Genomic DNA, 26,900 nt, shown 5'->3' with positions numbered 1-26,900 from the left:
GATGGATACACCTGTCCATAGTTCTGAACTCCAAGAGCTCTGTCGTGAAAGTCATTTGGGATTTTCCATTATTGAGTTAGGCATTGTGGAAAACTGTATATACGATTAAAAAACTTTAAAGACTTTCTGTAGCCATTTAAATACCGTAAGCCTCTGCTCTAACTCGTTAAATCTTTGTAATTTTAATTTCTTGATTTTGCTTGAAAGTATCCTTCGTTAAATTCGTTGAGTTGTGATTAAAATAGTATGTTGAACTAGTTATCTAAACTCTGGAAAGCTTAAGATCTTTGTCAGAAATTTACACTGAAATCAAACTGTTAACCAGAGCTGTGAGATTAAAGCAAACTCATCCTTCAGAAGCTTTCTGCTTCTTTTTTCTGTTGAAATCGTATCCACGAAGTTACTATAATGCCTTATTCATGCATGTTTAAAGTTTAGTCTTGTGAGGAGAGTGATAATCATTTTGGTTTCAATTTATAAACCTACATAGACGCTGTACTGTCTATTTCATAAACAGCTCTACCAGCTACTCGCTTAACTGTATGATTATGCTTCACTTTGTAGAAAGATTAGAAACACTTGCAGCCACAGTGGGCCGCCCCAGTCTGCCCCGGTGGTCTGCATGGTAAATGCATCCTCTCCCGGGGTTTTGCAACTGGCAGCAGGTAAACCTTCCTCCCGCTCACTCACCCCTGGTGAATGGCAAGCCAAACATGTGCGAGTTTGAGCGACAACGAAGAAAGAAGGCTGTTGAAATAAAAAAGGAGGGAATACACCACCATATCAACCCACCCCTCTACAGCACACACACACACACTTGGGTGCTGCTGCAACTTGGCTCTGATGCGTGTGTTGTTCCAGCACATGGTGAAGTGGCAGTATGTTGCATTAAAGTTTGCGTCCTCTTTTGCCCGCACACACCCGCCTGCTGTGCATCACTGCACACCATCGCCTTGTCCAAGGAAGATGTGGGTGAAACACCATGAAACACACCCGCTTCACCCTATTTCTACTCCCGCTCCCACACACAGACACAAGGATTAATAGTGGAGGAAAGGCCACTCTGTCCCTTTCGGTTGTCGTCAATCCATTAAAATCTTAGACGCACATGTGGAACTGGCGGGACGCTTTCCGAGTGGGACAGAGCGTGCTGAGGCAATGCTGTCGGGTGGGACCATTACGAGAACGCAAGTGTTTGTGATGGCGGTTTGTTGTCGTTTGTTTTCGGAACGGATTGTGTAGCACTGGCGATGATGGTGGTGGCGTCGGTGGTATGCCAGTGATTGGGATTTAGTCGGTGGTGGACGCCTGGCCATTGCCCGGGGATGGTTTAGTGCTCGGAGATGAAATACATTATCGGCACGGCCGGCAGCTGCCCACCTGCAGGCGCGGTGGCGTTAGTGCAAACGGTTAGGAAACACACACGTACACACGTGCGCAGTGGAAATGGGGAGTAGAGTGGCGTTTCTTTCTTATCGAGATGTCGCAGGCAGCCCGCTTGTATCTGGTCGGTTGGGTATTTGTGTGCTGAGTGTGCACGATGGGGCTGATAGGTGGTTTTAACCTTCTTTAGAAGAACTTTTGTTGAGCCATTTTTTTTTCAACAACAATGGATTGATGGAAGTGAACGTGTACGTTAAAAAGATTTATATTTATATTTATCTTTAGTATGAAAATGACGAAAAGAACAAAGCGGTTTTTGCAACAAACAAACAAAAAATAATAAAATTTACTTTCTTATTATTATAGTGATTGAACGTATTTTTCTGTCATTAAAACACAAATATTTTGTTTAAAGTAAGGCAGAAAAACATAATTAACAATATTCAAAAAGGATTTAATAAAAATTTTGTATAAAAGCCAACGAATGACAAAGTGACATTTGAGCTTCAATATTTTTGTTTAGTTTGCTGTTATTTTGTTACATTACAAATTATTTTTACATTTTTTGAAAATTTTTATTTATTATTTATTTCTTTATTATTCATTTATTTCTTGGATGTTTGGAAGATATTTTTGTTTCATGTTCATTTTTTGTGTTTTGTGTAATAATTAATAAATTGTTTCATATTTTACATGTTTGATCCCTATGTTACTTTCTTCATTTCTTCATTTTCATGTTTTTGTAGTTTAACGCTCTTTTATCTTCTTTTTAAGAACCTAATAGTAAAATTTGTTATTCGTCAAACATTGACGATATGTTTCGATTGTTTTAGAAATCAAAACTTTATGTTTTCTGTAAGGATGTAAAAAAATGACAATTACAAACGTTTAGTTTTTTTTATTACAAAGAAGTTTGTTAATTTAAAGGTATAAAAAATGTCATAATTACGTTTTAATTTTCTGTTTAAATTTTCAAAATTATATTGCAGTTAATAGAAACTTCGCCTACAAGGAAGTGAAGAATACCAGCAATGTTAAACAAAAAGCTACCCAACCAATTGCCATTTAGTAAAACTCACAACACCGGCAATACCGCACGTGGTATTGAAGCAGCTGCCACTAGCGGACAGGTTGTGCTGACGCAGTTTCTTCCCAAAAACCATCTGCTCAAATATAGTGTCGTTTGTGTGATTAAAACCTTGTACTCTGTATACTATCTTACCTTTAAACTGACATGTAGAAAATACGTGAACTAAAATCTATCTTCCTTGAAGGATGCTGATCCGCTGCTTACCTTGAAACGTTGTACGGGGTTTCGTTTTCGAAAAAAAACGGCGTGATGAAATACGGGTAAAAACAAGTGTCTTCCAGGGGTTGAGAGTTGAAGCAAAACGATTTCAAACAAAACCCGGGGAAACCGAGCGTGTGTACAGATGCTGACGCGCTGGCATTCCAAAACATGCCGGTCCCGCACGGAATGGTCCCGCGAAGGCCGATGGTTGTGATTTGTTTTCCATCGTGCTTCTCCTTTCCGTTTTGTTAACATAGTTTTTCCCTTTCGTTTTTCGGCACTCTGGTGTGCCACATTATGAGGGTGAACCAGTAATCCTTCTCTATCCCAGCGACCGCTCGGCGAAAAAGGTAGATTGCAGATTGCAGAATGTCTTGCAGTGTCTGCCAACCACCCTCCCCCCATAAAACGACGAGGGTTAAGGGCACGCCGTCTGCAGAAAACTGTTGCTTGGTGCTAAGGCGAACTTTTTCCCCAACGCCCTTCCCTGTGCCCGGAGACGGTGAATGCTGCTGGCGTGATGTCTGGCCAGCATCACGGACAGCAGCGTGGCTGCTGATGACGGTGATGGGAAATTATACCGCCCTCTTCGTTTGCATGAAAAAGTTTCCCTAAAATGCAACACACATACACACACACAAGTCCGTGCACTCCCTCTAATCGTTCTCTGCTCGTCTTGTGTGCCTTCGTCACTGGCGTTTCGAGTGTCGAATTCATCTGCACCTTGCGAGATCTCACACGGGCTGCTGCTGCTCGAAGAAGGGTCGGAAAATGTCACCGACACTGGTGGCAAGATGGGTTGAGCCTCGTCTCTCCCGTTCCCCATTAGATCAGAGGAGAGTAGCGACTGGGTAGGTGGGGTATTGGTTCCGACAGAGGCGTGTGAGTGTTTTTGATTTCTTTTGTTTGTGTCAGCAGATAGCATTTAGCGCTGGTTAGCGCGTAGGAATTTCGTTTCGTTTTTGATAGCACTTTGTTGAGTGTGTTTGTGTGAGTGTGTATGCGCGGTAAGATTCATCGTCTAATACTTTCGTCTTTGATCGCTGATAGAAGCAACGCATGGAGATTATTCTGTCAATGTGGTGCGTTTATAGCACCGCTTCCCACATCGGTTTCCGTAGTGTAGCGGTTATCACGTCTGCTTCACACGCAGAAGGTCCCCGGTTCGAACCCGGGCGGAAACAGAGTATATCTTTTTACTTTTTTTATGATACGTTAGATTTTATTGATAGCTGTCAAGCTATTATAATGTTTCTTGTTTCAAGTAACATAATGTTACATACACTGATGGATAAAAAAATACGTATTTTTCTGATAATTTATATACCTACTTACCAAATTATTTAATGTAAATTTGGTAAAAAGTTGTTAAATTTTGAAACTTGTGCTCCTAATCTTTGTATTAAATATAATTATAATTAAGAAAATTCTGCTTAATGGATTTGCTTTAAGCCTGAATGTATGCAATATGATAGTTAAATATTAATATTTTTGTAAGTTAATAAACATATCTTTGGATTAATATAAGAATAATTAAAAAAATCACTAATGACAATACACACAATACACAAATAAGTGATAGTTTACTACTAATTTTGAAATTGTATGTTCTTGCTTAAATTGCTTTTAGTTTTAAAAGGTAGTTTTTATTTGTTTTGTGTTGATTGTGTAAAGAAAAGTAAATAAATAGCGCTGAAATAACATAATCTCATTGCTAAGCAATGAAGAATTGAAATTTAATGTAATCTTTAAGTAATTATCAATTGGCATAGCTCCAGGGGTATTTAATGCGCCAGTAGTACTGCAATGGGTACGACAAAATGTGCTTTTGATAAGCAATTTCTATTATAATAACAAAAGATTTATTGTAAATACTTCTTTCAAACAATCGTTATCAAACACAAGTTTAAGAACTCATTTAAAATATACCATTCGGCTAAATTGAAGCTTCAACTCATTTCAAAAGCTTTGCCATCAACCCGCAGCTCATGTCTACTGTTGAGTCCACATTCGTGGGTGATTAGTGCTCATATTAAGTCCGCTCACTGTACCCACCAAAATGGGGGGCCCAATTTTGTTTTTCTTCCCCAACAATCGACGACAGACGATGATGGTGGTCCGGCCATTGTGCATTGTGCGGCACCGGTAATAGAATCGGTCATCTAAGTGCAGCCAGTGGGTGCATTCGTGAGTTCGAGAATCGCATGTTTCCGCTTGTTGTTTTTGCCTGCCCATGAGCATCGGGCATCCGGGCGGCCGGGAAATGCGGGAATCGTCTGCGTTTGATGGCGAGAAGTGATGGTTGAAGCCTGTGGCTGATTGTGGGTGTTGCGTTACCCCCGCCACAGCTAACAACGGAAAGGAGGAAAAAAAAACAATACATAAAGCGGGTAAAGGAAGCCACGAGTTCGACTGGTTTCGACGGGCTGCCAGCGCCAAGCGGGCGCGCTCGCGCGATGTGGGCCGAAGTTTTCGATTTCTGCCGTTGATGTATGTGATGTTTAGTTGTTTGGATTTTTTTCACCCACATCCTTCATGTTGCACGGGTTCTATGTCTGTGTGTGTGTTTTTTCTTCGCCCGTTTGACTCCCGCACAAAATGAGTTGTACCGAAGGCGAATTCCAATCGCTCGCCGTCCGTCGTACCTATCGGAATGGAGTTTCCTTGCCGGCGGTGACGAATTTCCATCGGATCAAGATCATGTTCTGCAACCAACGGGCTTACCCAGCACTGTTTGGATCTATAATTTTTTGTGTATAAGCCTGGTACCCACCCCGGTCGGCTCATTGACGGGCGGTATGTGCTGCATCGAGTGCGCCTGCTGTCGTCAGGTTTCCATCATCAGCCGCATAAGGCAGCCGATTTTCTCGCACCTAGTCGTCGGCCGGGTCGGCCCGGGGACGTCAACTGCAAGAAGAGCCAGGTCAACGTCAAACGTCGGCAACAGCAAAATTGATTGTACCGAACTTCGGAACAGTGATCAATCATGAGCACTATGCACCACACAAACACACACACACTCACTCTTTCTCGGTGCGGAGTTCTTGTGGGGTAACTGGGAAGAAACAAACCCGAGGAGGGAAAAAAACACTGCTTCCAAACCACTTTTTCTTTCCGTGGTGTTCCGTGCAGTTCGAATTTTGCTTTCCGTTTCGATGCAGCTGGAAAAATACCCTCACACACACATACACACAAACAATCAGACACAGGTGCGACCAACGGGGTTGCGCTAAAAGAAAATGTCGACCAGCGCGTGTCGAGACTGTTGATTGAACTTCGAAATGTGCGATTGATTGAGTGAGTAGTCCCGGACGGCGGTCGGAAGGATAGGGGCGCAGCACCAAAAAGTAACCCGGAAATCATTTTCAGCACTGCAACGACTGGTGGCCCCCCGGTTGGACATGGGGTGAATTGTTTTCCCAAAGGGAGCGGTGAAATGGCGATGGAGAGTTGATTCTCATTTTGCTTGGTTTCGAAAGGGGCGATTTGGTTTTTTTTGTTGCTTCCTTTTTTTTGCAAATCGTTTCTTGAGTCATAAGCGTTTCCGGTCCGATATGTCATGCGATTGATGTTGTGCGCTTTTTGAAACGGGAGCGTGGGCCGTTTTTTGTTTGTTTCCATTTTTGGTTCGGTACAAAAGGATCGGTATCGGAGAAGGTTTAATTAACGAACAATCATTTGAAGCAGAATGGCCCCGGGGGGATATCGTTCCACAGCGAGGATACGATTGATGGTGAATCTTTTGCCGGAGGCAGCTGGAGATGACAATGTTCTGATAATGACAAAAATGCGGCATTTTTAAATGTTGCATCAACTATGTTCACAAAGAAAACTTTTTCATATTATCGATCGAATCAATAATTTATACTTAAATTTAATAAAAAATATGAATGGTAGGCGTTTTTGCAGCTGCAGTTACACGCAGAAGAAAACAATTATATAGAACAAATCAAGAACATTTAATCAGAATAAAAAGCACCGATTTAGTAAAAGTAAACATGAAACATACAAACTTTGTAATACTTTGGGAATGCTTTATATTGTTTTAAAAACGCAAACAAATATGAAAAATTTTGTAAGCGAACAAACAAACAAAATGAGTAAATGAGTAAAAACTGATAAAAAATAATGCAAAAATGAAATGAAAATGATTAACACGACAAACAAACAACATTTATGTAGAATACAGATCAATAATTTAGTATAACTTAACAAAAAATGTATTACTTAGTAAAACTCAAAATTAAAAATGAAAACATTAAACATTAGTAGGAAAAGATAGCATGCTTATGACAAAAATGGATATGCTGTTTATAATGTGGCTATAATGTTTGATGACGATATCTCAATAATAAAAAATAATAAAAAAAAGTTTTAAAACACGTTTTAAATGCCCTTAAAAATGCCTTAAAAGCGTGAGGTTAATTTCATTGCTTCTTTCATTGAAATTTAATTATAATGGTAGATGTGAGTAATGAAAAAAACCTCACGTTTTTAAGGCATTTTTTTAGTGCATTGAAAAGAGAATCGAGAAGGACAGCAACATTCACCTTAGCAACGGACAGACACAGGGGAGAAAGCAATCTAAAACGTAAGATGCATTTGACAGAGTTTGTGAGAATAATGCTCGCAAAACAGGGCGATGTGAGCATTACATTTTCATAACCAAAAGTAAGCGATTTCACTAAAAAACGTGTAATAATAATAAATGGTGTTATCTTGCCGAGGTTTCGAGGGCTAATGTTTATTCCCTGTCAAATTAAAATTCTTCTAATTTTTCTTATTTACAATCGAACTTCTAAATCCTATGTGTACTAGTTATCCTAGGTGTCCTAATTCTAAATGTGGAATGCAAATTGCCTACCGTAAGACGTCAACAATGTTGTTGCTGATGGACATCTCTAGAAATGTTATTATCTTTTTTTTCGTCCTGATTTCTCGACTTGTTTTTTATCGTTATTACATAGCGAAAAGTGATAGTACATTTAGCATGGTAAATAAGGTATTTTCCAATAATTTATCCTTTCCTACATTACTAAAGCATACCATTAACTTATAAACTGTAAAAATCTTACAGGAGCATTCACTTCCCCTAACAGTGAGCCTATTAGAATTCCCTCTTCTGAGCCTAATCTGCCCAAAACACTCTCTCATACATGCGTAAGTTCACACTTTTCAAGCAATTTATCTTCTATTTTATGGTTATGATTATCGCCTAATAAAAGCACACCTTTAGCGAAAACCTTTCCCCCCTTCTAATCGTGACGCCGGCCCAACAGGTGTAGCGTATAATTAACTCCCGTGCCAGACTGTGCCTGACCTGAGCCGCGAAACAACCGTGCGAACAAAGCAAAAAAGCATCTTTCCACCTGTTTGTTGGAAGCACAGCGAAACAAAAACCAAAAGCTTTTGCGTGTGAGAGGTTGGCGCTTCAATTACGCTTTACGGAAACTCTCCTTTACCCCCCCCGGGATTGGCCTGGTTGGCTCAATAATCCGTGTCACATAAATAACCATTCGATAAAGTTAACCGTGCGCACGTTTTAACTAACCCTCACCGCTTCGAGGTGCGTGTGTGTGTGTACATGAGCGCAGGGAAAGCGATCGCTGTCATCTTGCATTCCGAAGGATCGGGCAGGAGCCAGCAAAAAAAGCTGGCAAAGCTTACCCTCGCTTTCTTAGTTGAGCTCAACCCGGAAGCGGGCAGAATGGTACCAACTGGTATCGCACCAACGCTACCCGAGAAGTCGGCCGCACCGACCGTGCTGCGGCAGTTAATTGAAATTTTAAATTAAAACTTATCAATTCCAATAAATTGTACACTCCTTGGTTCTGTCCCAGCCAGCCCCCTGCGTCAGGACATAAATTGCAACCTTGTCTGCCTTGGTGGTGATGGTGGGCATGGTGTAACATTGATTCAATTTGAATGAAAAACTCCCCAACTGTCGACGGCAGAGCGCGGCAAACGGCTTTCTTCCTAACGGCTCCAATTTCTTAGAGGGAAATCGTTCTTGCATGCTTGGAGGTTTCATTCTACTTCCGAGCTTATCGACCACCTTCGGTGTCGGCGCGTATTGGACGCCCTTCGATTGAGTGCCACATGTTAACTAGTGCTGGCTCGTAGTAAAGTCCGTAATGTTTCCTCCTGCGAGGCCAGACGGTTTCTCGGAAAGGAGTCCTCAAACTGTCACCAATGGACAGCCCCGCCATGAAGAGAAGGAACATTTCGTGTACAACCAACTTGAGAGTGTGTTTCAAGGTACTTCTCTTCGCAAAAAAAAAGGTGTCCACCGAAAGTGGGAAACAGTAAAAAGACACATGATCCATTCGTGGCACCATTGCGGGAATCAATTTCTTTTCCGCACCTCTTTTTCTTTGCTCTACACCCACACGAACTCTGCCCGATTGAGTCGACTGTATGGGAATGGCTGGAGGCCCGGGCAATCGTTACAATGTGCTGCAATTTCAAATGTGGGCCTGAGCGGGGGTCCGCCTTTCACACCAACCGTGCGCGCGGCTTCGGAAGACGACGACGAAGGCCAGCCAAGCGATGAAGTGTACAAAAATAAATAAAAACTCAAACTAATGTCGAACGGCAGCAGTTGGCAAGCAGCCGTTCGGTGCTGTGGGAAGTTGTTGTGGAGAGGGTTTGAAATGGTTGAAGCAAAATTGTACCCCCACTGTGTGTTGTTCGTAGCAGGACGAGGTTGGGGAAACAACGGGAAAGAAAAACTGCTGAGCCTGAACTTACGAAAGCCCCCGTGGGTGGAGGCGGAAGCGCTTGGGCCAATTTAATTGAGTCGGCAAAATTCTTGTTTCTCTCTCGAATGGACTGAAATAAAAGCTCATTTTGTACGATTATTTATTTTTATCAGCAAACAACAATTTACTGCTTGATGTGTTTTATTTTTTTGTTGTATTTGATGGTGTACAATAGTTTTTGCATCTTTTGTTTGCTTGTTCATAAATATTAATACATTTTCATATCTTTTTCGATTATTTTTCTTTTTTCATAATATTTTCATCGGTTTTTGTTACTATTTTTATTTCATTTTTGTTGTTGATTTCTGTTTGTTTCCTTTACACAAACAAAATTTTATCTATATTTTACCATTTAATGTGTTCGTATGTCTTCTTTGTTTAATTATGTTTTTTAATTTTGTACGATTACTTATTTTTATCAGCGAACCACAATTTACGGCTTAATGTGTTTTGTTTTTTGTTGTATTTGATGTTATACAGCAGTTTTTGTATCTTTTGTTTGCTTATTCATACATATTAAGACATTTTCATATTTGTTTTGATTATTTGTCTTTATTCATAATGTTTTTATTTGTTTCTTGAACTATTTTTATTTCGTTTTTGTTGTTGATTTTTGTTTGTTTCTTTTATAAAATCTAAAGATTATCTAAATTTTACCATTTGATGGTTTAATAATTAATTTCTCTTTATATGTTGTTTTATTTTGTTCTTGTTTTACCATCATCTTTTGTTATTGTCTTTACATTGCTTTCTTATTTATTATTTATATGAGATTTTTATTTTTTCCTACGTCAATCCTATTCATTCACGTTATTTCGAAACTATTTCTGTTTTGTGAATTAACCTATTTATCTACATTTGACGTTTGAATTAAATTAAATTTATATTGGAAAAGTACTATTGCAACATAAATTCTTCAAGAAAATCATGCAAATTCTAAAATTTAAACATCAAAATCACAGAAAAGCATTTCGCAACTGGAATGCGGTCCAATCGAAAGGGAGGATGCTGGTGGAGGTGCGGTGCAAAACGGGGAAGGAAAAATCATTCCGACCATCCGCTTCGAATCACATAAATTTACTGCCCGGCCCCGAATCGGCTCTCCACATTTGGCTTTGTGCAAAAAGGGAAACTTTCGTTATTAGTTTGAACGTTAAAAGAATCCATTTTTTCTGCCCCCTCCCCTCTACACCTTGCACCCTCTCGCCGACCTTGTTCTACAATCAACATTGGCACAACTACGCGCTCGCCATGCGCGCTGCCACTTCCGTCATTTTATTTACCTTCAACTGCACCAACTGGCAAAAAGTGCCACCGAGGGAAGAGGCACCAGCTTGAACTGTCGTCATCATCGATGTATTTCTGACCCGCGCGGCACACCGACTCAACCCCGGCGTGTATGTTGAGGGAGTCATTTCGCTTCCGGAAATGGAGGGTTTTTCGAATTTTTAACCAAAGCGAGAGAGCGAGCGAGAGCAAGAGAGACAGCAAGAGTGAGAGCAGCATTCCGAAACCGGGCAGAACTTCCGACACAGAAGGCAACAGCGGCACAAACCAGCGGGCACGCCGGCATTAATTCTTTCAGTCACAGCTGCTTCCGTCCCATGCAAAACGGAGTTTTCCTTTACCGAGTGCCGAGGAGAGCCGCTCACTCGCCCAAGAAGTCGCTCGGCGCTCGCATCTCGCCCCCTGGAATGCGCCCCTCCCCTCGGAAGGTCCTTTTTGTTGCAGTGGTAGCAGAGGCAGCTCGCTACAACCCGGTGCCCGGTGGGTGTCTTTGGGAATGGGGACATCGCCGTCGGTCGACGGGCATGGGATCGAACATGACTAGCCCCCCCCCCCCCCCCGTTGGTGGGTGGGAGGAGAATGGGTGTGGACTTGGTGCTGCTCCGAAAAGGGAACAGGACATCGCCGAGCGAAGGAGGATTGTGTGTTTTCTCGGTTTTGCCTGCAGCTGGTGTCATCGTGCGCCGACAGGTTTCGAAGATGATTACCGGAATACTCTTTCCCACACACACACACACACACACACACACACACACACACACACACACACACACACACCAGCATGGGTACGGAGTACGGAACAGAGGTACGCGCCATGATCCGAAACCAAACACGGACGCCGGTCTAATGGACCATTTCCGTCTCGGACGGATTTCTGTGTCCCGCACGTGCTACGTGCGCATTTTCGGGGGCTTTTAGCCCGAATCCTAAACGGAACGGTTGACCAACCGGACCGCGGTACCCAAAGGGGACCTAAAACGGGCGACATGCGTTTCGGTCCAACCGGTCCCACTGGTGCAACATTTGCGGTTTATGCGAAACTCTCAGACAGATTGCTCTACGGAGGGCGTCGTCGTCGTGGTCGTTGCTGCTGTTGCTGAGAAGATCGCCACTGCACTGCCGTGCTCCTCTGAGGGGCAATTATGGAACATGTTTCGGTTAGTGTGTGTGTTCGGTTGGCTGATGGCTAAACGGCTCGCCCCGTTTCAATCTGCAGCTGAAATTGTGTCATCGGGGCTGTTACACTTCTTGGTAAAGATAAAAAAAATGAAAAGAAGATATAATTGAAATTTTTAAATGAAAAATGAAAAAAGAGGTGATAGCTGTACTCTAGAGGCTGTAATAGATATACATACGGTACAATAATGTGTACAGTGAATTTTCTTAGGTCTATGTTTTTGAAGCTATTATTTTGTAGTTTTTTTCCGTAGTCTTCAAATATTATTTTATTAAGATATCCTATTTTATTGATTTCTGGCGTCAAAACTAAATTTTGTAGTAATTTAAGTGGTTTGCGGTATTTTTGGTAATTTGCAAAACTCTGTTAAGGTTATCTATAAAATACTGTACTCTGAAAATATAAAAGTTTATTTTTCCTGGAATTGGCTCTGTAGAAATCTTTTTAAAACAGGGGTCTTCAAACTACAATCAACAGCTCAAGAGCCTATAATGCAGACTGTGATTACTTTGTAAAGACAGAAACAAAAACAATATTTTTTTTATTGTTTTTCTAAATTTAAATGTTCAATTTTTAAGTTTATAATATTGCTTCAATAATAGAAAGCTGTACAATGTGGATACATTCAGTTCGTATTTTCTCATTAAAAGATTTGATCGTTCGTCTACTAGCTAAAGGTGACGAAAATTGCTATCAACAACGATATTTGAGAAGCAATGCGGCTCGCGAAGTGAAAAGTTTGAAGTCCCCTGGTTTAGTATCAGGTTTTATTAAAAATCATTCCCGAATTTTATTCTATTGAAAACAATGTATTCAAGGTTACGTGAATGCAGCGTTAGACCTCCCCCCCCCCGCTTCCTGCGCTATAAAACAATCGTGATAAGTATAACACGGGTCCGGTGTGGTGGTACAGTCGTCAACTCGAACGACTTAACAACATGCCCGTCATGGGTTCAAGCCCCGAATATACCGTGCCCCCATACGTAGGACTGACTATCCTGCTATGGTAACAATAATAATTCACTGAAAGCCAAGCTCACTTCACTAGTAGGTACAGGCAGGCCTTTACCAACACCGGTTGTTGTGCCAAAGAAGAAGAAGAAGAAGAAGTATAACGCGCAATGGAAAATTAGTAGTCAAACTTCTTGCAACAAAAGTGGTACGTAATTTATGGATGGCGTTCTTAGATCTTCTTTTCACTATTCGTTTGTATTTGACACTGCACCTTTCATCCTCCTACAAGGCAGGAGCAACAGAGAGATACAGAGAGTGAGTATGTGTGTGTGTGAGAGAGAAAGAAAGAGAGAAAGAGGAGATACATATAGAGAGAAAAGGTTTCAATCGTCATAATTTGTATAGATTTGGGATTTGATCGCTCAACCTTGCCTATAGTAGTTTGGAGCAAAGCACATGATACTATTTAAGAGGATTGAATCTACTTGGTGTTTGCGCTTGTTAAACTATCCAATCATTATGTTTAAAATATTTATTGATGCTTTTAGTAACGACGAACGCTCAACATACAGTATTGATGGAAATTTTCTAACCATCAGGCGTATTCTATTCTCATAATCGAGTCGGCTCGACGTCGATGAATTTTGATGAATTTTGTGTGTTTATTTGTATGGAAAAGTTCACTTTGGAGTTCATTGTCTGGACTCGAATCGAATTGAGTTCAGAATAGAATAAGCCTGCATATCTGATACAGTGGAGTGCCATTTATCCGAGCTCTCACGGATATACAAATAACCCGGAAATGAATCAAATGATATATTTATTCACAAATTCCTGTTAATTTAACTTATGTTTCGATAAAAATTATCCAGTTTTTATTAACTTCATGTTTTTTAAAATGTGAATGAGAATGAGAATATTTGAAATATGCCTTGAATTATATTGTTTTTTTGTTATGATAACTGCTCTGATAACCTTTTTTTTTAAATTACTTCCTCCGAACGCTATGTCACCTTTGTATTGGACTGTCGTTTCTAAACAGCCCGGATAAAAGGTACACGGAAATACGACGCTTCACTGTATATCACAAAACTTTTCCAGAATACATTTTATTACATTCAATTTCAACTACAATTGTACTGCTTCCTCCAGCCCTGCTATCCATACCGCCAAAATGCTCTTCCCCTCTGCTTCCTTAATTTCCAATCGTCATATCTTGCACCGAAACGAGCAGGACACTTTTCCACCGCCAATAAATCTCCACCGAGAGCTGTCAAACAGCTGGGAACTGGCTGCTTTCGTTTCGTTCACTGATAAGCACCATCAAACGCACACACACACACACACACACATTGGGCCAAGCACCGATTAAGATGGCCTTTTCCATTGGACTCCCTTCTCCGCATTCGCTCCTTCGGAGGGCACAGCTGATTTGGATTTGATTTGGAAAAGAGTCGGTAATCCCCATTCACTTGAGAGTGGGATATTTCGGCTCGTACGGGCCATTTTCGGGAGTTTTGTGCGTCCCCCAGGTGCGTTCCGTTCTGCGGAACCAGCAACGAACCGATGATGACAAGTTTGGCGTACGGTTCGGTACAGATAAGGCGTTGGGGCGGAGGGTGTGTTGTAGTAGCCCGGCTCATTTTGGACGTACCTCGCGAGGGCTTGCCTGGGATTAAATCCCTGGGCAGCAAATATTTGCTACTTACAAAACCTCAAACGTAGCCCGTAGATGTGGGAGATACTTCCAATGGGGAGCCTTTTTTCCTCCCGCATCGGTTGGTAGGAAGGCGACGCGAGGGGGAAATAGAACAGAATCCATCGTCGATGATGCTAATGCATGGGTTTTGGGGAAGGATTTTTTGTGTATTTTTGGATCGAGGAATGGGATCGAGGATGGAGCTCTGGTGGTCCAATGTCGACGGATTAGGACATAATGGATGAAGAGAGGCAGAACAGGCGAGAGAAAGAGAGCAATCCATCCTTGGCTCTTAGAGGCGGCTTAGAGTGGATGGGTGGCTGGGAGGACCAACCACCAAAGCCGGCAGCAAATGTGTTCCACCAGCTCGAAAAACTTCCACCAACACACCATTTCAATCCATTAATATTGTGTATGTGTATGTGTGTGGAGCTCTCGTGTAAATGGGCGAAGGTGAGGAGAGACCGGAAATGTATGTGTGTGTGTATGTGTGAGTGTAACCCTTGAAGTAAAGGTACAAGGATGCGGGAAAACCGAGAAGCAAGTAGAAGGAAGAGCGGGAAAAACGAAACGCGCCGCAAAACGGATCAGGTGGGCAAGCGAACCGCATCGGAAAATGCTACTGCTGCTGCTGCTGCCGGGGAAAATGCGACCAAGTGGGGCCCATATGTTCTATTTGTCAAAAACTTATGAAGAACGATATTTTAATATAGGTTATGTTGTGCTCAAGCTGGCTCGCTACGCTGGCGGACTGGCTGGTTCTGGTTGGTCCTTAGTTTTCTTCTCCACCTTTTTTGTCTTCTTTTTATCATTGTCCCTTTCCCGCCATTGTTCTAGAGCATGCCGGTGCTGGTATTAGCCGAGTGCGGGTTTTTGCAAGCGCATAAGGTGTGTGCGAGCCAGCATCCCGCCAAGCAACTGTTGTACGAGACGCTCACACACGGGCTTCACGGGCAGCGAGGCTAATCCACCATTTTCCCTCCAATTTTACGACGGTACAACATAATGCACTCTGTCTCGAGAGACGGAGAGAGAGAGAGAGAGAGAGAGGCAGAAGCTTCTTTTTACCTCCCCTCAGGAGGAATGGAACAACAATGTCCCAGCGAATCGTTTGTGTACCGGGCTTGGCACAGATTTGGTCGCGTGGGAACGGTGCAAAGGGACACACACCAAAATCCCCCTACCGTTCGTCTAATCGTTCGCTTTGTTCTCAACGGCATCCGTCGGGTTGGTATTTTTATAAATCGATTTGCCCCGTCGGCGCTAGCTGCAGGTGTAAATTGCAGGCCGCAACTGCAAACTTGCGCTGGCAGGTGCAGCAGGTGTGCAACTTTCTGTGCAAAGCCGCAAGGAAACTTTATTTAGTTTCACCCCCTCAACGGGGTTGCTCTCTTTCTCTCTTTCCTGCTTTCCGATCAGTTTGTAGATACGAAGTAGAAGGTGAAAATTGTTTGCTTGTTCGATATTTGAATCGAGGCATTTATAATTTCACAGGGTTGTTGACCTTTTTTCCACCAAAATAATGATTTTTTGCATTTTTGTAGAAAGGTTGTTACCCTTTTTATCTCAAAAATAGCGATTTTTTGCATTTTTGTAGAAGGGAAAATACATAGGGGGACTTACATTATGTATTTTTTTTATTTTGAATCTTCCAAACCGATATAAGGTAATATTTTTTATTTGTAAAATAATACCATAATACCTAGTACCAAAACGATTAATCACTTTGGACAAGTATTTATTTTTATCAGTTTTAGTGAAAGTATAATAAAGAAACAAAACTTTTTGTTTATTTATTTCTATTTCCAATTCATTAGGGTGTTGAAATATCGTTAAAATACCTGCCCAGTATTGTTAGGCTGCTAAAGTAATTCGCATAAATATATAAAACTTATTTAGAAGAAAAAAAATTGAATGCACTATAAGTTTTATACACGACGATTTTTCTTCCAATGTTACTAAAAATGTTTACTTATGAGCTTTACTTCAACATTGCGCCTAAATCTAGGCAATCGATGCTATTTATGTATCAAGCCATGCAGACGACCACTTGAACGTTGAAAACGTCATTTGGTCCTTCGAACCGGATCGCTTCAAAGAAGTCGTATTGAGTTTAAAAAGAAATCTGCACATTTCTAAACAGATTTACACAATTTATATCTCTAATTCAAATTAAAAAAGTAGCAGAGAAGTTGCATTAATTACATACATACATACATACTTGTAGCATTAGTCTCCAAATGCCCACAAATTAGCGTATGACACTGGAAAAATCGGTGTGATGGCGTGCAGGTGTTGTTTTTCCATTCCTCATTTTCCCACCACTCTACCTTCTGCCTGCATTGCAAGCAAACTCGAGGCTTCAAAAGTGGGCGCGCCGCACCCACAGCAGTAAGCGATGAGCCTGAAGTACAACCACAAAACAGGGAAAGAAAACAGCACGCTCCCTGCCCTCCCTGACGGACACTACACCGTGTTCGTGTGCTGCTGTGACGCGCGCCGTGTGCTAAATGTGTCTTTCCCCTACCCCATTCCTCACGGGACGCAAAACAGCTGGGCCTGTGTGTGGCAATGGCTGGAAGCAAATGGTTTGATTTGATTTTGACGGTTTTCCGTTTTGTGCCATCGCTTTCCGCAGCTGTGCACTACTGTTTTTGTTTTTCTTCCGCTGGCTGTGACGTTCAAGGGGGCTGCGGTGTTTTCTAGCTTTTTCTTCTTCCACCCGTCCGTTGTTTTTGTGTTCAACACAGTCTGCTCCAGCGTGCGCGTCTCAGTTCCGGGCCCCGTGTGCCGGCTGCTGGTGAACTGCCGAAACTGCCGAAAACAATCGCAACCGGAGTTCGGGCACTGCCTCCTGCCTTCCCCGGACCCCACAGCGTCCGGGGCACCCGTTCATTTCCATCCAATGGTAAAACGTGTCGATGACAGTTTTTCTAATTGGAAAAAGGGGTTGAATGTCAATTTAATCGTTTGACCAAGCCAGAAGTCTGGGACTGTTTGCTTTTTTTTTTTTTGCTTTCGGCGCACGTAGTGGGTTTGCGAAGAAAGCTGTCGAAGGTGTAGGGCAAAAAATAAAACAAAACGAGCCGAACCGAGTGTGGCGAAACAAGGGCAAACACACACACACATAGCGAATGGGCAAAATAAACACGGCCAGTAGTCGGCACCAGGCCAGTGTGGGAATGGCAAACGCAAACATTTGTCAGGCCTGGGAAAGACGGAATACAACGAAAATATAACGACGGTGAATGAAAAATGGTAAGCCGGCAAAACACAGCCGGTGCGGGAAGGGGGTGGAAAATTCGCACAACTGTTTCAGCGCGGGCCGCCCGCAAGAGGAACGTCAGCACCTGCGGGCCACCGTAGCAGACGTGACGCGTCATTATGGCGCAACCGAAATGGAAAATGTGTTGCATTAATCAATCACTGATGGAGAAAAAAGCAAGGCAACGGGAGGGCGGCGGATGGAAAGACGGAGGAAGGCTGAGTGCTAGCGCAACACCTGGTGTTGATAACGCGCAGTGGGAAAGCTGCCAGTAAATGATGTTGTCTAAATTTTCCCCCTTTTGTGGCGCTTGTCGTCGTCTCGTCGGAACGAACATCGATTAGAATTGGATGTTATACATCAGCCCATTACTCTATTAGATGGGAAGGAGTTCGAGCGAAGCGTCTGCTTTCTTTTGCTTTTTTTCGATCGTTGTGTACCAAAAATGATACATTTTTAGCTTAGTGAACTGACAAAATACTTTTTAAGATTCCATACCTTACCTATTTTTATGGAATCTTAAAGTGTTTAAATATTTCAAATGTTGCACCTCTTTCGCAACGATTCGTAGCTAGCAGTGATTTCAGGGAGGATTGAATATTTTTTTGAACTAACATATTTGTCTCTTGGGAACTTAGAATATGGGTGATTCTTTAATTGGGCATAATAAGCAAATAAAATTTCTGCATTAGCATACCTTTAGGCGCTGGTGAGGAAATTATCAGAGCCGGTTTGAACTAAATATACTTTTGGGCACTAAGAAAAGGTCAATACGGGCGAATTTTGAATTATAACAAAAAAAAAATAATGGTTTTACATACCTTTAAGCGCTTACAAAGAACCTGTAAGAACCTGTTGCAGAAAAATACAATTTTATCTGCTTAGAAGGTTTGGCATTTTAGGTGCTTCTTTAATTATTCTTAATAAGCAACAAAAATATTGGTTTTGCATACCTTGAGGCGTTGTACTTTTCTACTTACTTACTGACCTTTCCTTTTATACGTTTTTTGTAACTAAATTTGAAACTTTACACAAAATCAAACTAGTCTTCTACTGAAGTAACTAAACTTAATCTCCTTTCCCATTCGTTTTTCTTCACAGATGGCGCTAGATGGTAAAGCAATCAAAGAAGAAATACCAGACAAAGATACGTACGAGACCAGCGCTCGTAAGTTAAAAGGTAAGCGTGAAGGCTGCTTTGTTAGTCAAACAAACAATTCATATCCTTCTGAAATTTTCCCGCTTGATTACAATGGTGTGCAATTTAAAATTTATCACAAACATTCACCTTCATTCGCTGGATGATAAGATAAACCGTCATCTGAAAAATAAAAAAAGGTTTCGCCTCACCTTGGAACTTTGTACGATACTTCGTCACTTCTGCTGTTTCTCCTGCTCCTCATCCTAATTACAAATCAGGTGCTAAATTGTGTTTACACTAAGAGGAACCACGGAACGCTTCATTACTTCCAGGGGGAGTTGACCTTACGTTCCTTGCTCGCCGCCGTGCACCAAGGGTAAGCGCAAAGGATCCTTGCGGTGCGAACTCTTATCAATTCCGCTGCAGACGAGGTTTGCGTGTTTGCGTACGATGGCAAGATGTGTAACGCAGGGGGTGGCAGTAAGAGAATAAGAGGGTCAGGCTAATGGCGGAGGGAGCATGTGTTGCGAAACGAGGGAAGGTATATCTCGGCGCGAACACGTAGTGGCTAAACGCTGAAAACGCTTTGCAGGTGGTGAAGGAATCTCGAGCGGGTTGTGCGAGGAGGATTACGAGGACAGGACCGGGCCACCCAAAAACGTGCTCAATCCCAAACCGGCAGGAAAATGAATCAAGCAGAAGAATCAAGCAGTAGAAGAAGAGGCAAAAAAAATATGACAACCTCTTACACCCGCCAATGCCCCAACCTTTGCACGAAAATGGGATCTTAACCGAACCGCTCGCAGATTTGTTGATTCACCACAAAGTGCCATTCGGATTCGTCCCATGCTCCTTCATCGTTTCCGTGGAAATCTATCTTGCAATTTTCCTTCCCAGCCACACTGATTTTCCCATTTGTTCCCTTCCTCCAGAGAAAGAGCTCACTCCTGCACGCCGGGAGCGTGCGTCTGATTTGATAAAGAAAGAATTATATGTGCTCCTGGGTTGATTTTTTTTCTCTCCTATCCATTTATTCCTGCTCGCTGCTTCAGAAGTTCACACCGGGGTGGACTGCTACTTTATCGTACGGGCGGTTTTTTGCTTTGCTTCCTTCTTTACGCCAAACCACGTCAGCACGTCGGGACGGAACTTTGTGAGCGGATCTCCCTTTTGCACAGACTCGGCCGTGTGGTCGCGAAAGAAATCACCTCACCAAAAACCCACACCGCGTGCGGCGTGGAAGGATGCTGATAGGCGAACCCCGGCAGAGCGAGCAGCATTTTCCATGAATCAGCAACTGTTTGCAAATTGGTAATCATGTCTTGGTGCGGCAACCTCACACCGCGAGCGTGAGAAGACCGTCAGCACACTCCTCGTTTGTTTGGGTGTGTGGGAAAATGCGTGGTCCCGCTCTACCGACTTCCAAACACAACTTTGTGTTGCGTTTTGTCGCTTCCCGTGCGCTCGATCAAGCGCGAAGGTGAAGAAATAGGTAGACTATCGGACCAGCACAGGCAACACGGGGGATGTTTGTTTTTGGGCTGGGGGGAAAACATAACCTTATCGCACTTACTGTGTGGTACCGTGGTATGCGTCCAGTTACACAATTTGGAGCCTTTCCGAAATGGTATGCCGGCGATGACCACTGGCAGAAGAGCGAACGTGAAGGTGTTCGTCCGCGCACATCCGGATTACCGCGGCACAGCTGGGAATCGAAATTGCGAAACGGGGCGTGATGTGCAAGGGTTCTCGTTTTTTCAGTGTGTGGTCGTGGTCGCGGGGGGATCCCAGTTTCCCGAAAACATCCCTCCGAGCGATGGAAAATCAACACGGAGAGGAGAGGGAACAGGGATGAGTCTTATTTGAATATCGGTGTGCGCACGGGTACGCGTAACCACCACTCTTAGCGCTGCCAGTCGCTCACACTTTCGCGACCAGTAATCCTTACTGGTTTGTGGTGGTTGAGGTTAAGATCGCTAGATTGATAAGTTCGTGTGAAGTTAAATGATGTGATGCTTTAAATGATGGAAAACAGTTTAAGAAAAATGTAATGATAGTAAAACATGCTTGCGGAGTGGAAGAACCACAAGGAAGCCTCTGCTTTTGTTAGTTAGTGCTCTGAGCTACAGTTGCAATAGCTCTAAGTTCTGCTTAGTGGTGCTATAATACTGAAATAAAGTTATAGGTTAGTTTTGATCGCTGAAAGTAGAGGTATATTGAGCTAGCAGAGCTACATCAAGGTAACGGAGTGACATACCAAGTTTACACTGGTATATTAATCGTGTGAGGATCCTTTTAGGTGACAGAGCTACAATGGACGTACGAAGCTGTACATGAAGTGTTCGAAGCTACAATACCTTACAGAGCTAAATTGAGCGCGTGAAGATATATTGAGTTTACTGCTCTGTATTGAGCGTACAGAGAGTTGTACTGTTCAGGTCAAGAGTTAGTTATCGAATGTTATATTCAACCACGCACTTCTTAATCCTAATATAATATCACTATTACAGGGTTATAATACCTACTATTACCTATGCGTACTTATTTACATCCTCAAGCTACATTTGGACGATTGAGTTCCATGCTACGTATTGAGTTCCCCGCCTAACCTAAAGCTACCTATTAACGATTGCATACCACATCTATCCCCTTTTCTTGAAGTTCAAATTTCCTTAGTAGTATTAGTTAAGTCTTAGATACATGAATTATTTTTGTTGGTGCTTTTGTGCTGTGTTGGTACTTTTCGAATCGCTACACCGCTACTACCGCTTGGTACGGTATATTTTCTTTTCTTTTTTCATCATTATTATGAGTTCCTCTAGCACTCCTATCTACCTCTTCACAAGATCGTCGATTTGCTTTACTGATCTTAGTCTACCGATTATCGGGACCGATGTACTTGCTTTTGGGGAACACTTTGTTTTGATTGCTTCAATTAAATCGTCAACGTTTACTATCCTCAAGCTGGATGATTGAGTTGCCTGCTACCTATTGAGTTCCGCGCCTAGCTTTAAGCTACCTATTAACGTTTGCCTACACCACAGAGTACTTTGAGAGTACAGAGCTACATTGAGCATTGGAATTGGATGCACCAAACTCCATTCAGAATACTGTGGTATATTGGATGAGAGACGCTACGGCGCTGTATCAATTGAGCGTTCAGAGGTACATGTGGCCCTGTAACTCTTGAAACATTGTTGTAATTGCATGCTTCTAGGCGTTATATAAAAATAATAAATACATACATTTCAATTCCTTTCCTGTTGAATTCTGAATAATTTTTGAAAAACTATTTTTAGAACAAATACACCAGTTAGTCTTACATTTTCGAGTTTTCTTGTAAAAACTCTTCGTAATTGGCCATGCAAAATTAATAAAATTGACTGTTAGTCACAGTTTCAGACCAATGATTGCTACTTCATGGCTACTTATCAATTCATTTTCCCATTTCCGCTCAACCTACGGTACAGCCACGACACACGCAGCACGCGATGCTCGCGCTGATGCTTTTTCCCACGATTTCCAACGTAAACAAAACTGTTTATGCAAATGGTGCGCCACCTTTCGCCATGGTGATCTCCCCACCATCCGCAAACGAGGCCAATGCCATACACCCAATGACGGGTGGGTGAAATGGTAATTGCGCCTAAGTGTTCGATCGGTTTGCCAGTTTTTCAGTTTGAACCAGATTTGATTGATCCATCGCGTGCAATGGTGGCTGGTGAATCGTTCCTGTTACTGGGTTTTGGCGAAACAACAGTTGCAAGAAGGGCCACGGGATTTGCGCGAAGGTGTTGATGATAAATCAACAGCACCGCAGAAGACACGAAATGGCGTGCAGCATGAACCTCCTGTGCCCTGTGTTGCAAGGTGAAAGGGGTTGCGGTTGAGGGGATTTTTACTCTTCTCGTGGGTAGAACCAACTGGACGGTAGGGATAATAGGGCTGCCCAGCCGTGCCGTACACAGCCGTGGCAGCGTGGTGCGTGCGATAATGCTAAGACGAAGGATTGTACCGTCAGCACGAACCGGGTCATATTACTACGGCAATGTGGGTGGATTCGAGGGGGGCGTTGCAGGCCCTTTAAAGCCACTGGTTTTCTGGTGATGATGATAGTTGCTTCGGTGATTGCATGGATGAGTTTATTATTATCATGTTACAGTAGGTGACCGCTAACTGGATGTGTTTTAACTGGAGTGCTTTTTAACTGGAGGTTCGCTAACTGGAGTTACTCTCAGTTAACGAACACTTAAACGTCAAAACATGAAACATCCGGAATTTCATGAAGAGAAATTTGTCGCAAATGTGCATTTTTCATACAAATTTAGGGTCTTTTGCCTACGTTTGCTATTAATTTATGTTATTACACGAATTACTATACTTTATATCAACATAAATGAAAAAAAAGTTTGGTATGTTTATTCCAGCCAACGCCAATCAAAACAATCAATCCACAGAAACGTCACTCCAGTTAGCGAACATTGTTCGTTAACTGGAGCTTGTTTACCTCTCAGTTAGCGGTCACCTACTGTACTTACATTTAAAATGACATTAAAATTGTTTCACTTGAGTTCACAAATCAAGTAAAATGGTTCTGGACAAGGATGCAGTCAAACGAAAGAGAAACATACTTGTGGTCAAATTAAACGCAGCCACATTAAATTACGATTGTTTCACTAAAATCATAATTAAAAAAACGATTTACAAAAACTATAGATCTAAAACATACAATTGTACAATTGTACAATTGTCTACGTGAACTCAAAACTTCAGTTTTTGTGATTTCAACTGACACATCTGGCAAAAGGTCTAAATATATTAAAAAAATAAATAAAATAATATTTTGAATGTACAAAAATACAATGAAATACGGAAAAATAGAAACGCTTTCCTACCAAAGCTTGCCACAGACAGATCCGTCCCAAAATCAAGAGTTGCAAATGGGCACTGTCGCATGCTCACACTACCCCCCCCGGTAGAGGCATTTGTGTTCGCTTCACACGCTTGTTTGTCTACGCTTCTTTAGTGATGATGCCGGCTGCCGGTGACGCTGTGGACTGGGGAAAGGTATTGGAGATGCCGCAAGGACTGGGAACTACCCTAGGTAGTGGGGTGTGGGGAGTGATGAGTGAACCAAACGAACAGAACCGAAGGAGAGGCAACAAGAAAAAAAGGGCAAATAAACTCAGTAAAAACAACCACGCTAAACAAAAAAAAGGATCCAAAGGAAGCCCGATTTTCCGAAACCTGGTGCACGAGAGGGAGGGAGTGAGAACGAGAGCCTCACCAAAACCAAAAACCCCCTTCCCCTTTCGTTCCCGTACCCACACATCTCCTCCACCCGGAAAACCGACGGATGGGAAACATGACGGCCGGTGTGAGAGTGTGTGCATCCATCTGCAAAATCATCCTTCGCATTCTTTCCGTTTCCGTTTCGCCCAGCCCGCCCTCGGCCCTTTGTTGGGTGGTAAATTAAGCCGCAGGACAACACTGGTTTGGGTGGTGCGAGGAAGGATGGGTCGGTCTGGTGGGTGTGCCAGACCGTTTAAGGAGCGCAAATGCAAAAGCGACGGCAAATCGCCCTCCGGTGTGCGAACACGGCCAGCTGAAATGGTTCCGTCTGCATTGGAATTGAAATCAAGAGAGGGGGAGTGGGAGGGAGAGAGACAGAGGGAAGGAAAAAAAACAAGCAACAACCAACAAAAGGGCGGGAAACATAATCAACCTTCCTCGATAGAGGGGAGGGGGGGCAGGAAGTTTGGGACGAAAAAAATAAAAACACAGGAAAAACAATCACGCGAAGAGAACGCGCTGAGGTGAGGTGAGAAAGATGGAGCGATTTTTATTGCCACATTTTGATGCTATCGATGAATTTTCCCACCGGCGTTCGAGCCTGCGAGACCGAGTATTTTCCCATCCCCTTTCTCACCCCTGCACCCCTCCACCATCACCCAGGGGGGAGTGGTGGGCTTTTGCGATAAATCCTCCCCGCTTGTGTACGCGAACCACACTGTGGAGGCGCACGAAGGCCGGCGATAGGATTTTTCTTCATCACTTAGCACACAAGGGGAGGGGGAGTGAATTTTTCCAAGCTTTTCTTGTTTCTTTCCTCTCATCCTCTCACTCTCCAGCTGTTGTTTAAAATTTTCTACGTACTTCTCCCGGTGTGCCGCCCTTACCACAGACGCACAATGTTTTGTTTATCCACTTATTCAATTGAGTGGAAATCGAACCGCAGTGCAAACCTTTTTCGGTGAAACTTTGCTGTACTTTTTTTACGTTTTCTTTGTCCGTTTATTTTTTATTTTTGTACATTACTTGAGAATGTTTCATCTATTTTAAACTGTAAAAACAAAAGAAGGGACCAAAAACAAAAAAGGGGTATACTTTATCAACTCCCAAAACGGTTTTAATTGAACACGCAAGCGGGCCGGAGTTTTCCACATCGCTTGCGGGGCTTTCCCAATTACCCGGGCCGGTCTGAAATATTGTGAATTAAAATAGCATTAAATGGAAAATAAACTCCCGCCGCTTGAGCGGGTTTTTCTGTTATTTTAAATTCTTCCGCTGCAACGGTGCATCGCTGCAGCCGGCTTCGGTTGCTTCCATGCGAGCACACACACGCACACACACGTACACGGGCATCAGCATCCAATTTTGGCGTGGCGTGGTACATTCCGAAGCAGTCGGGCGTTCGCTTCAATGGCCACCGCGTCGTTTATCCAGCTGTTACGGTGCTCACCGTAAAAAACCGAGCCCACCGCACCGCAACTCTCCTCCCAGCCGCTGTCCAATCCCAGTCCAAATTGGCCACACTGTTCCCTGCCAGGGTCTAGGAATTGGTGGGAAGATAGGGGAATGTTTTTCAAAACCGGACCAGTGGGGGGGAGAAAGGCAGGTTGACAATTCCAAAAATAAACCACAACCATAACAGAACCGGTCGCACATGTGCGCATTGTTTTCGTACAATTTATATAAAATAGAAAAATAAATATTTTAATACGAACGCACGCAACGCACACACACAGGGGAGTTGGGAGAGTGCTGTGGATCCTGTATGAGAATAGAAGAATCGGGTTGCAGGATGTGTGGACCGGCGGATGTGCAAGTGCAAGCAGTCGGAACCGTTTTCCCGAACCGGTGCACTCAGGGGAGGAAGGAAGTTCGCATTATTTTAAATTTTGGAACTTATAGCTCTAAACGGGTGGCATATGTATCTTTTACACTTTAAGCTTACCATGCTGTCTTTGTTTAGAGTTTTTGCTGTACAGCTGGGCAGTGTTTTGATGAAATAATTTAAAATAATTTTGAAATAACTGAATGGTTATCAATTAAGCAAAAAAGTAGTATTGCTTTAAATATTTAATTTAGAACCGCTGAAAAATCGATGCCAATTCAACATATATTAGTGCGCTGAAAGCATACGACCTAATAAGCGCATCAAATAATGGAATCAGTTAACTACTATGGTTTTCATCCTTTTGAATAAATTGAATCCATTGGATGAATTATTTTTAATTGAATTGCTATATTCGGAGAGTTTTTTTTTAAATTATTACGGCTTTGTAGAGTTTAAAGCACTGAACTGGAGAGACCATAATGTTTTCACTCTCTTGATTTTTTTCTTCGCTTTCATATTCCTTTTTCTCTGTCCAGAGATTAATTTCATTGCAAAAGCGTGTTCAACGTTTTTCAATTGCTTTGGAATAATAATATCGCTACAAATTGAAGGCTTAAAAATACAGGCCCGTAAAGTAACACACATTATTGATTGGTTTCTGTGTGCTGGGCGTGAAAGAGGAGGTTAATACGATTTAGAAGTTGAAGTCTAATTAATGCGTTTCAGATAATTTCTTTCCAAGCTAAATTATTCTCTAAATCAGGAAATGTATGCTATCATATCAATATACAGCAAATACGCAGTTCTGCAATTACGACCTAT

General features: G+C 42.5%; 1 protein-coding gene and 1 non-coding gene across 3 annotated transcripts in view; both read left to right on the top strand.

The window, feature by feature from the left end:
• Positions 1–26,900, top strand: part of LOC121599831 (protein CBFA2T3) — an 84,154-nt gene that overhangs the window by 34,500 nt on the left and 22,754 nt on the right. For both annotated transcript variants that reach the window (XR_006005750.1, XM_041927917.1), the window contains exon 2: positions 18,919–18,997. Coding sequence is in view for 1 of the 2 variants with exons in the window: in XM_041927917.1 (XP_041783851.1) it covers positions 18,919–18,997 (79 nt within the window). In the remaining variant the exon portion in view is untranslated. The remainder of the gene's footprint in view (positions 1–18,918; positions 18,998–26,900) is intronic.
• Positions 3,786–3,858, top strand: Trnav-cac. Its single transcript has one exon. It is a non-coding gene; the product is annotated as a tRNA-Val (tRNA).

Source organism: Anopheles merus, chromosome 3L (assembly GCF_017562075.2).
Source record: "Anopheles merus strain MAF chromosome 3L, AmerM5.1, whole genome shotgun sequence".
Lineage (NCBI taxonomy): Eukaryota > Metazoa > Arthropoda > Insecta > Diptera > Culicidae > Anopheles > Anopheles merus.
This window is presented reverse-complemented; position numbering and strand designations above follow the sequence as displayed.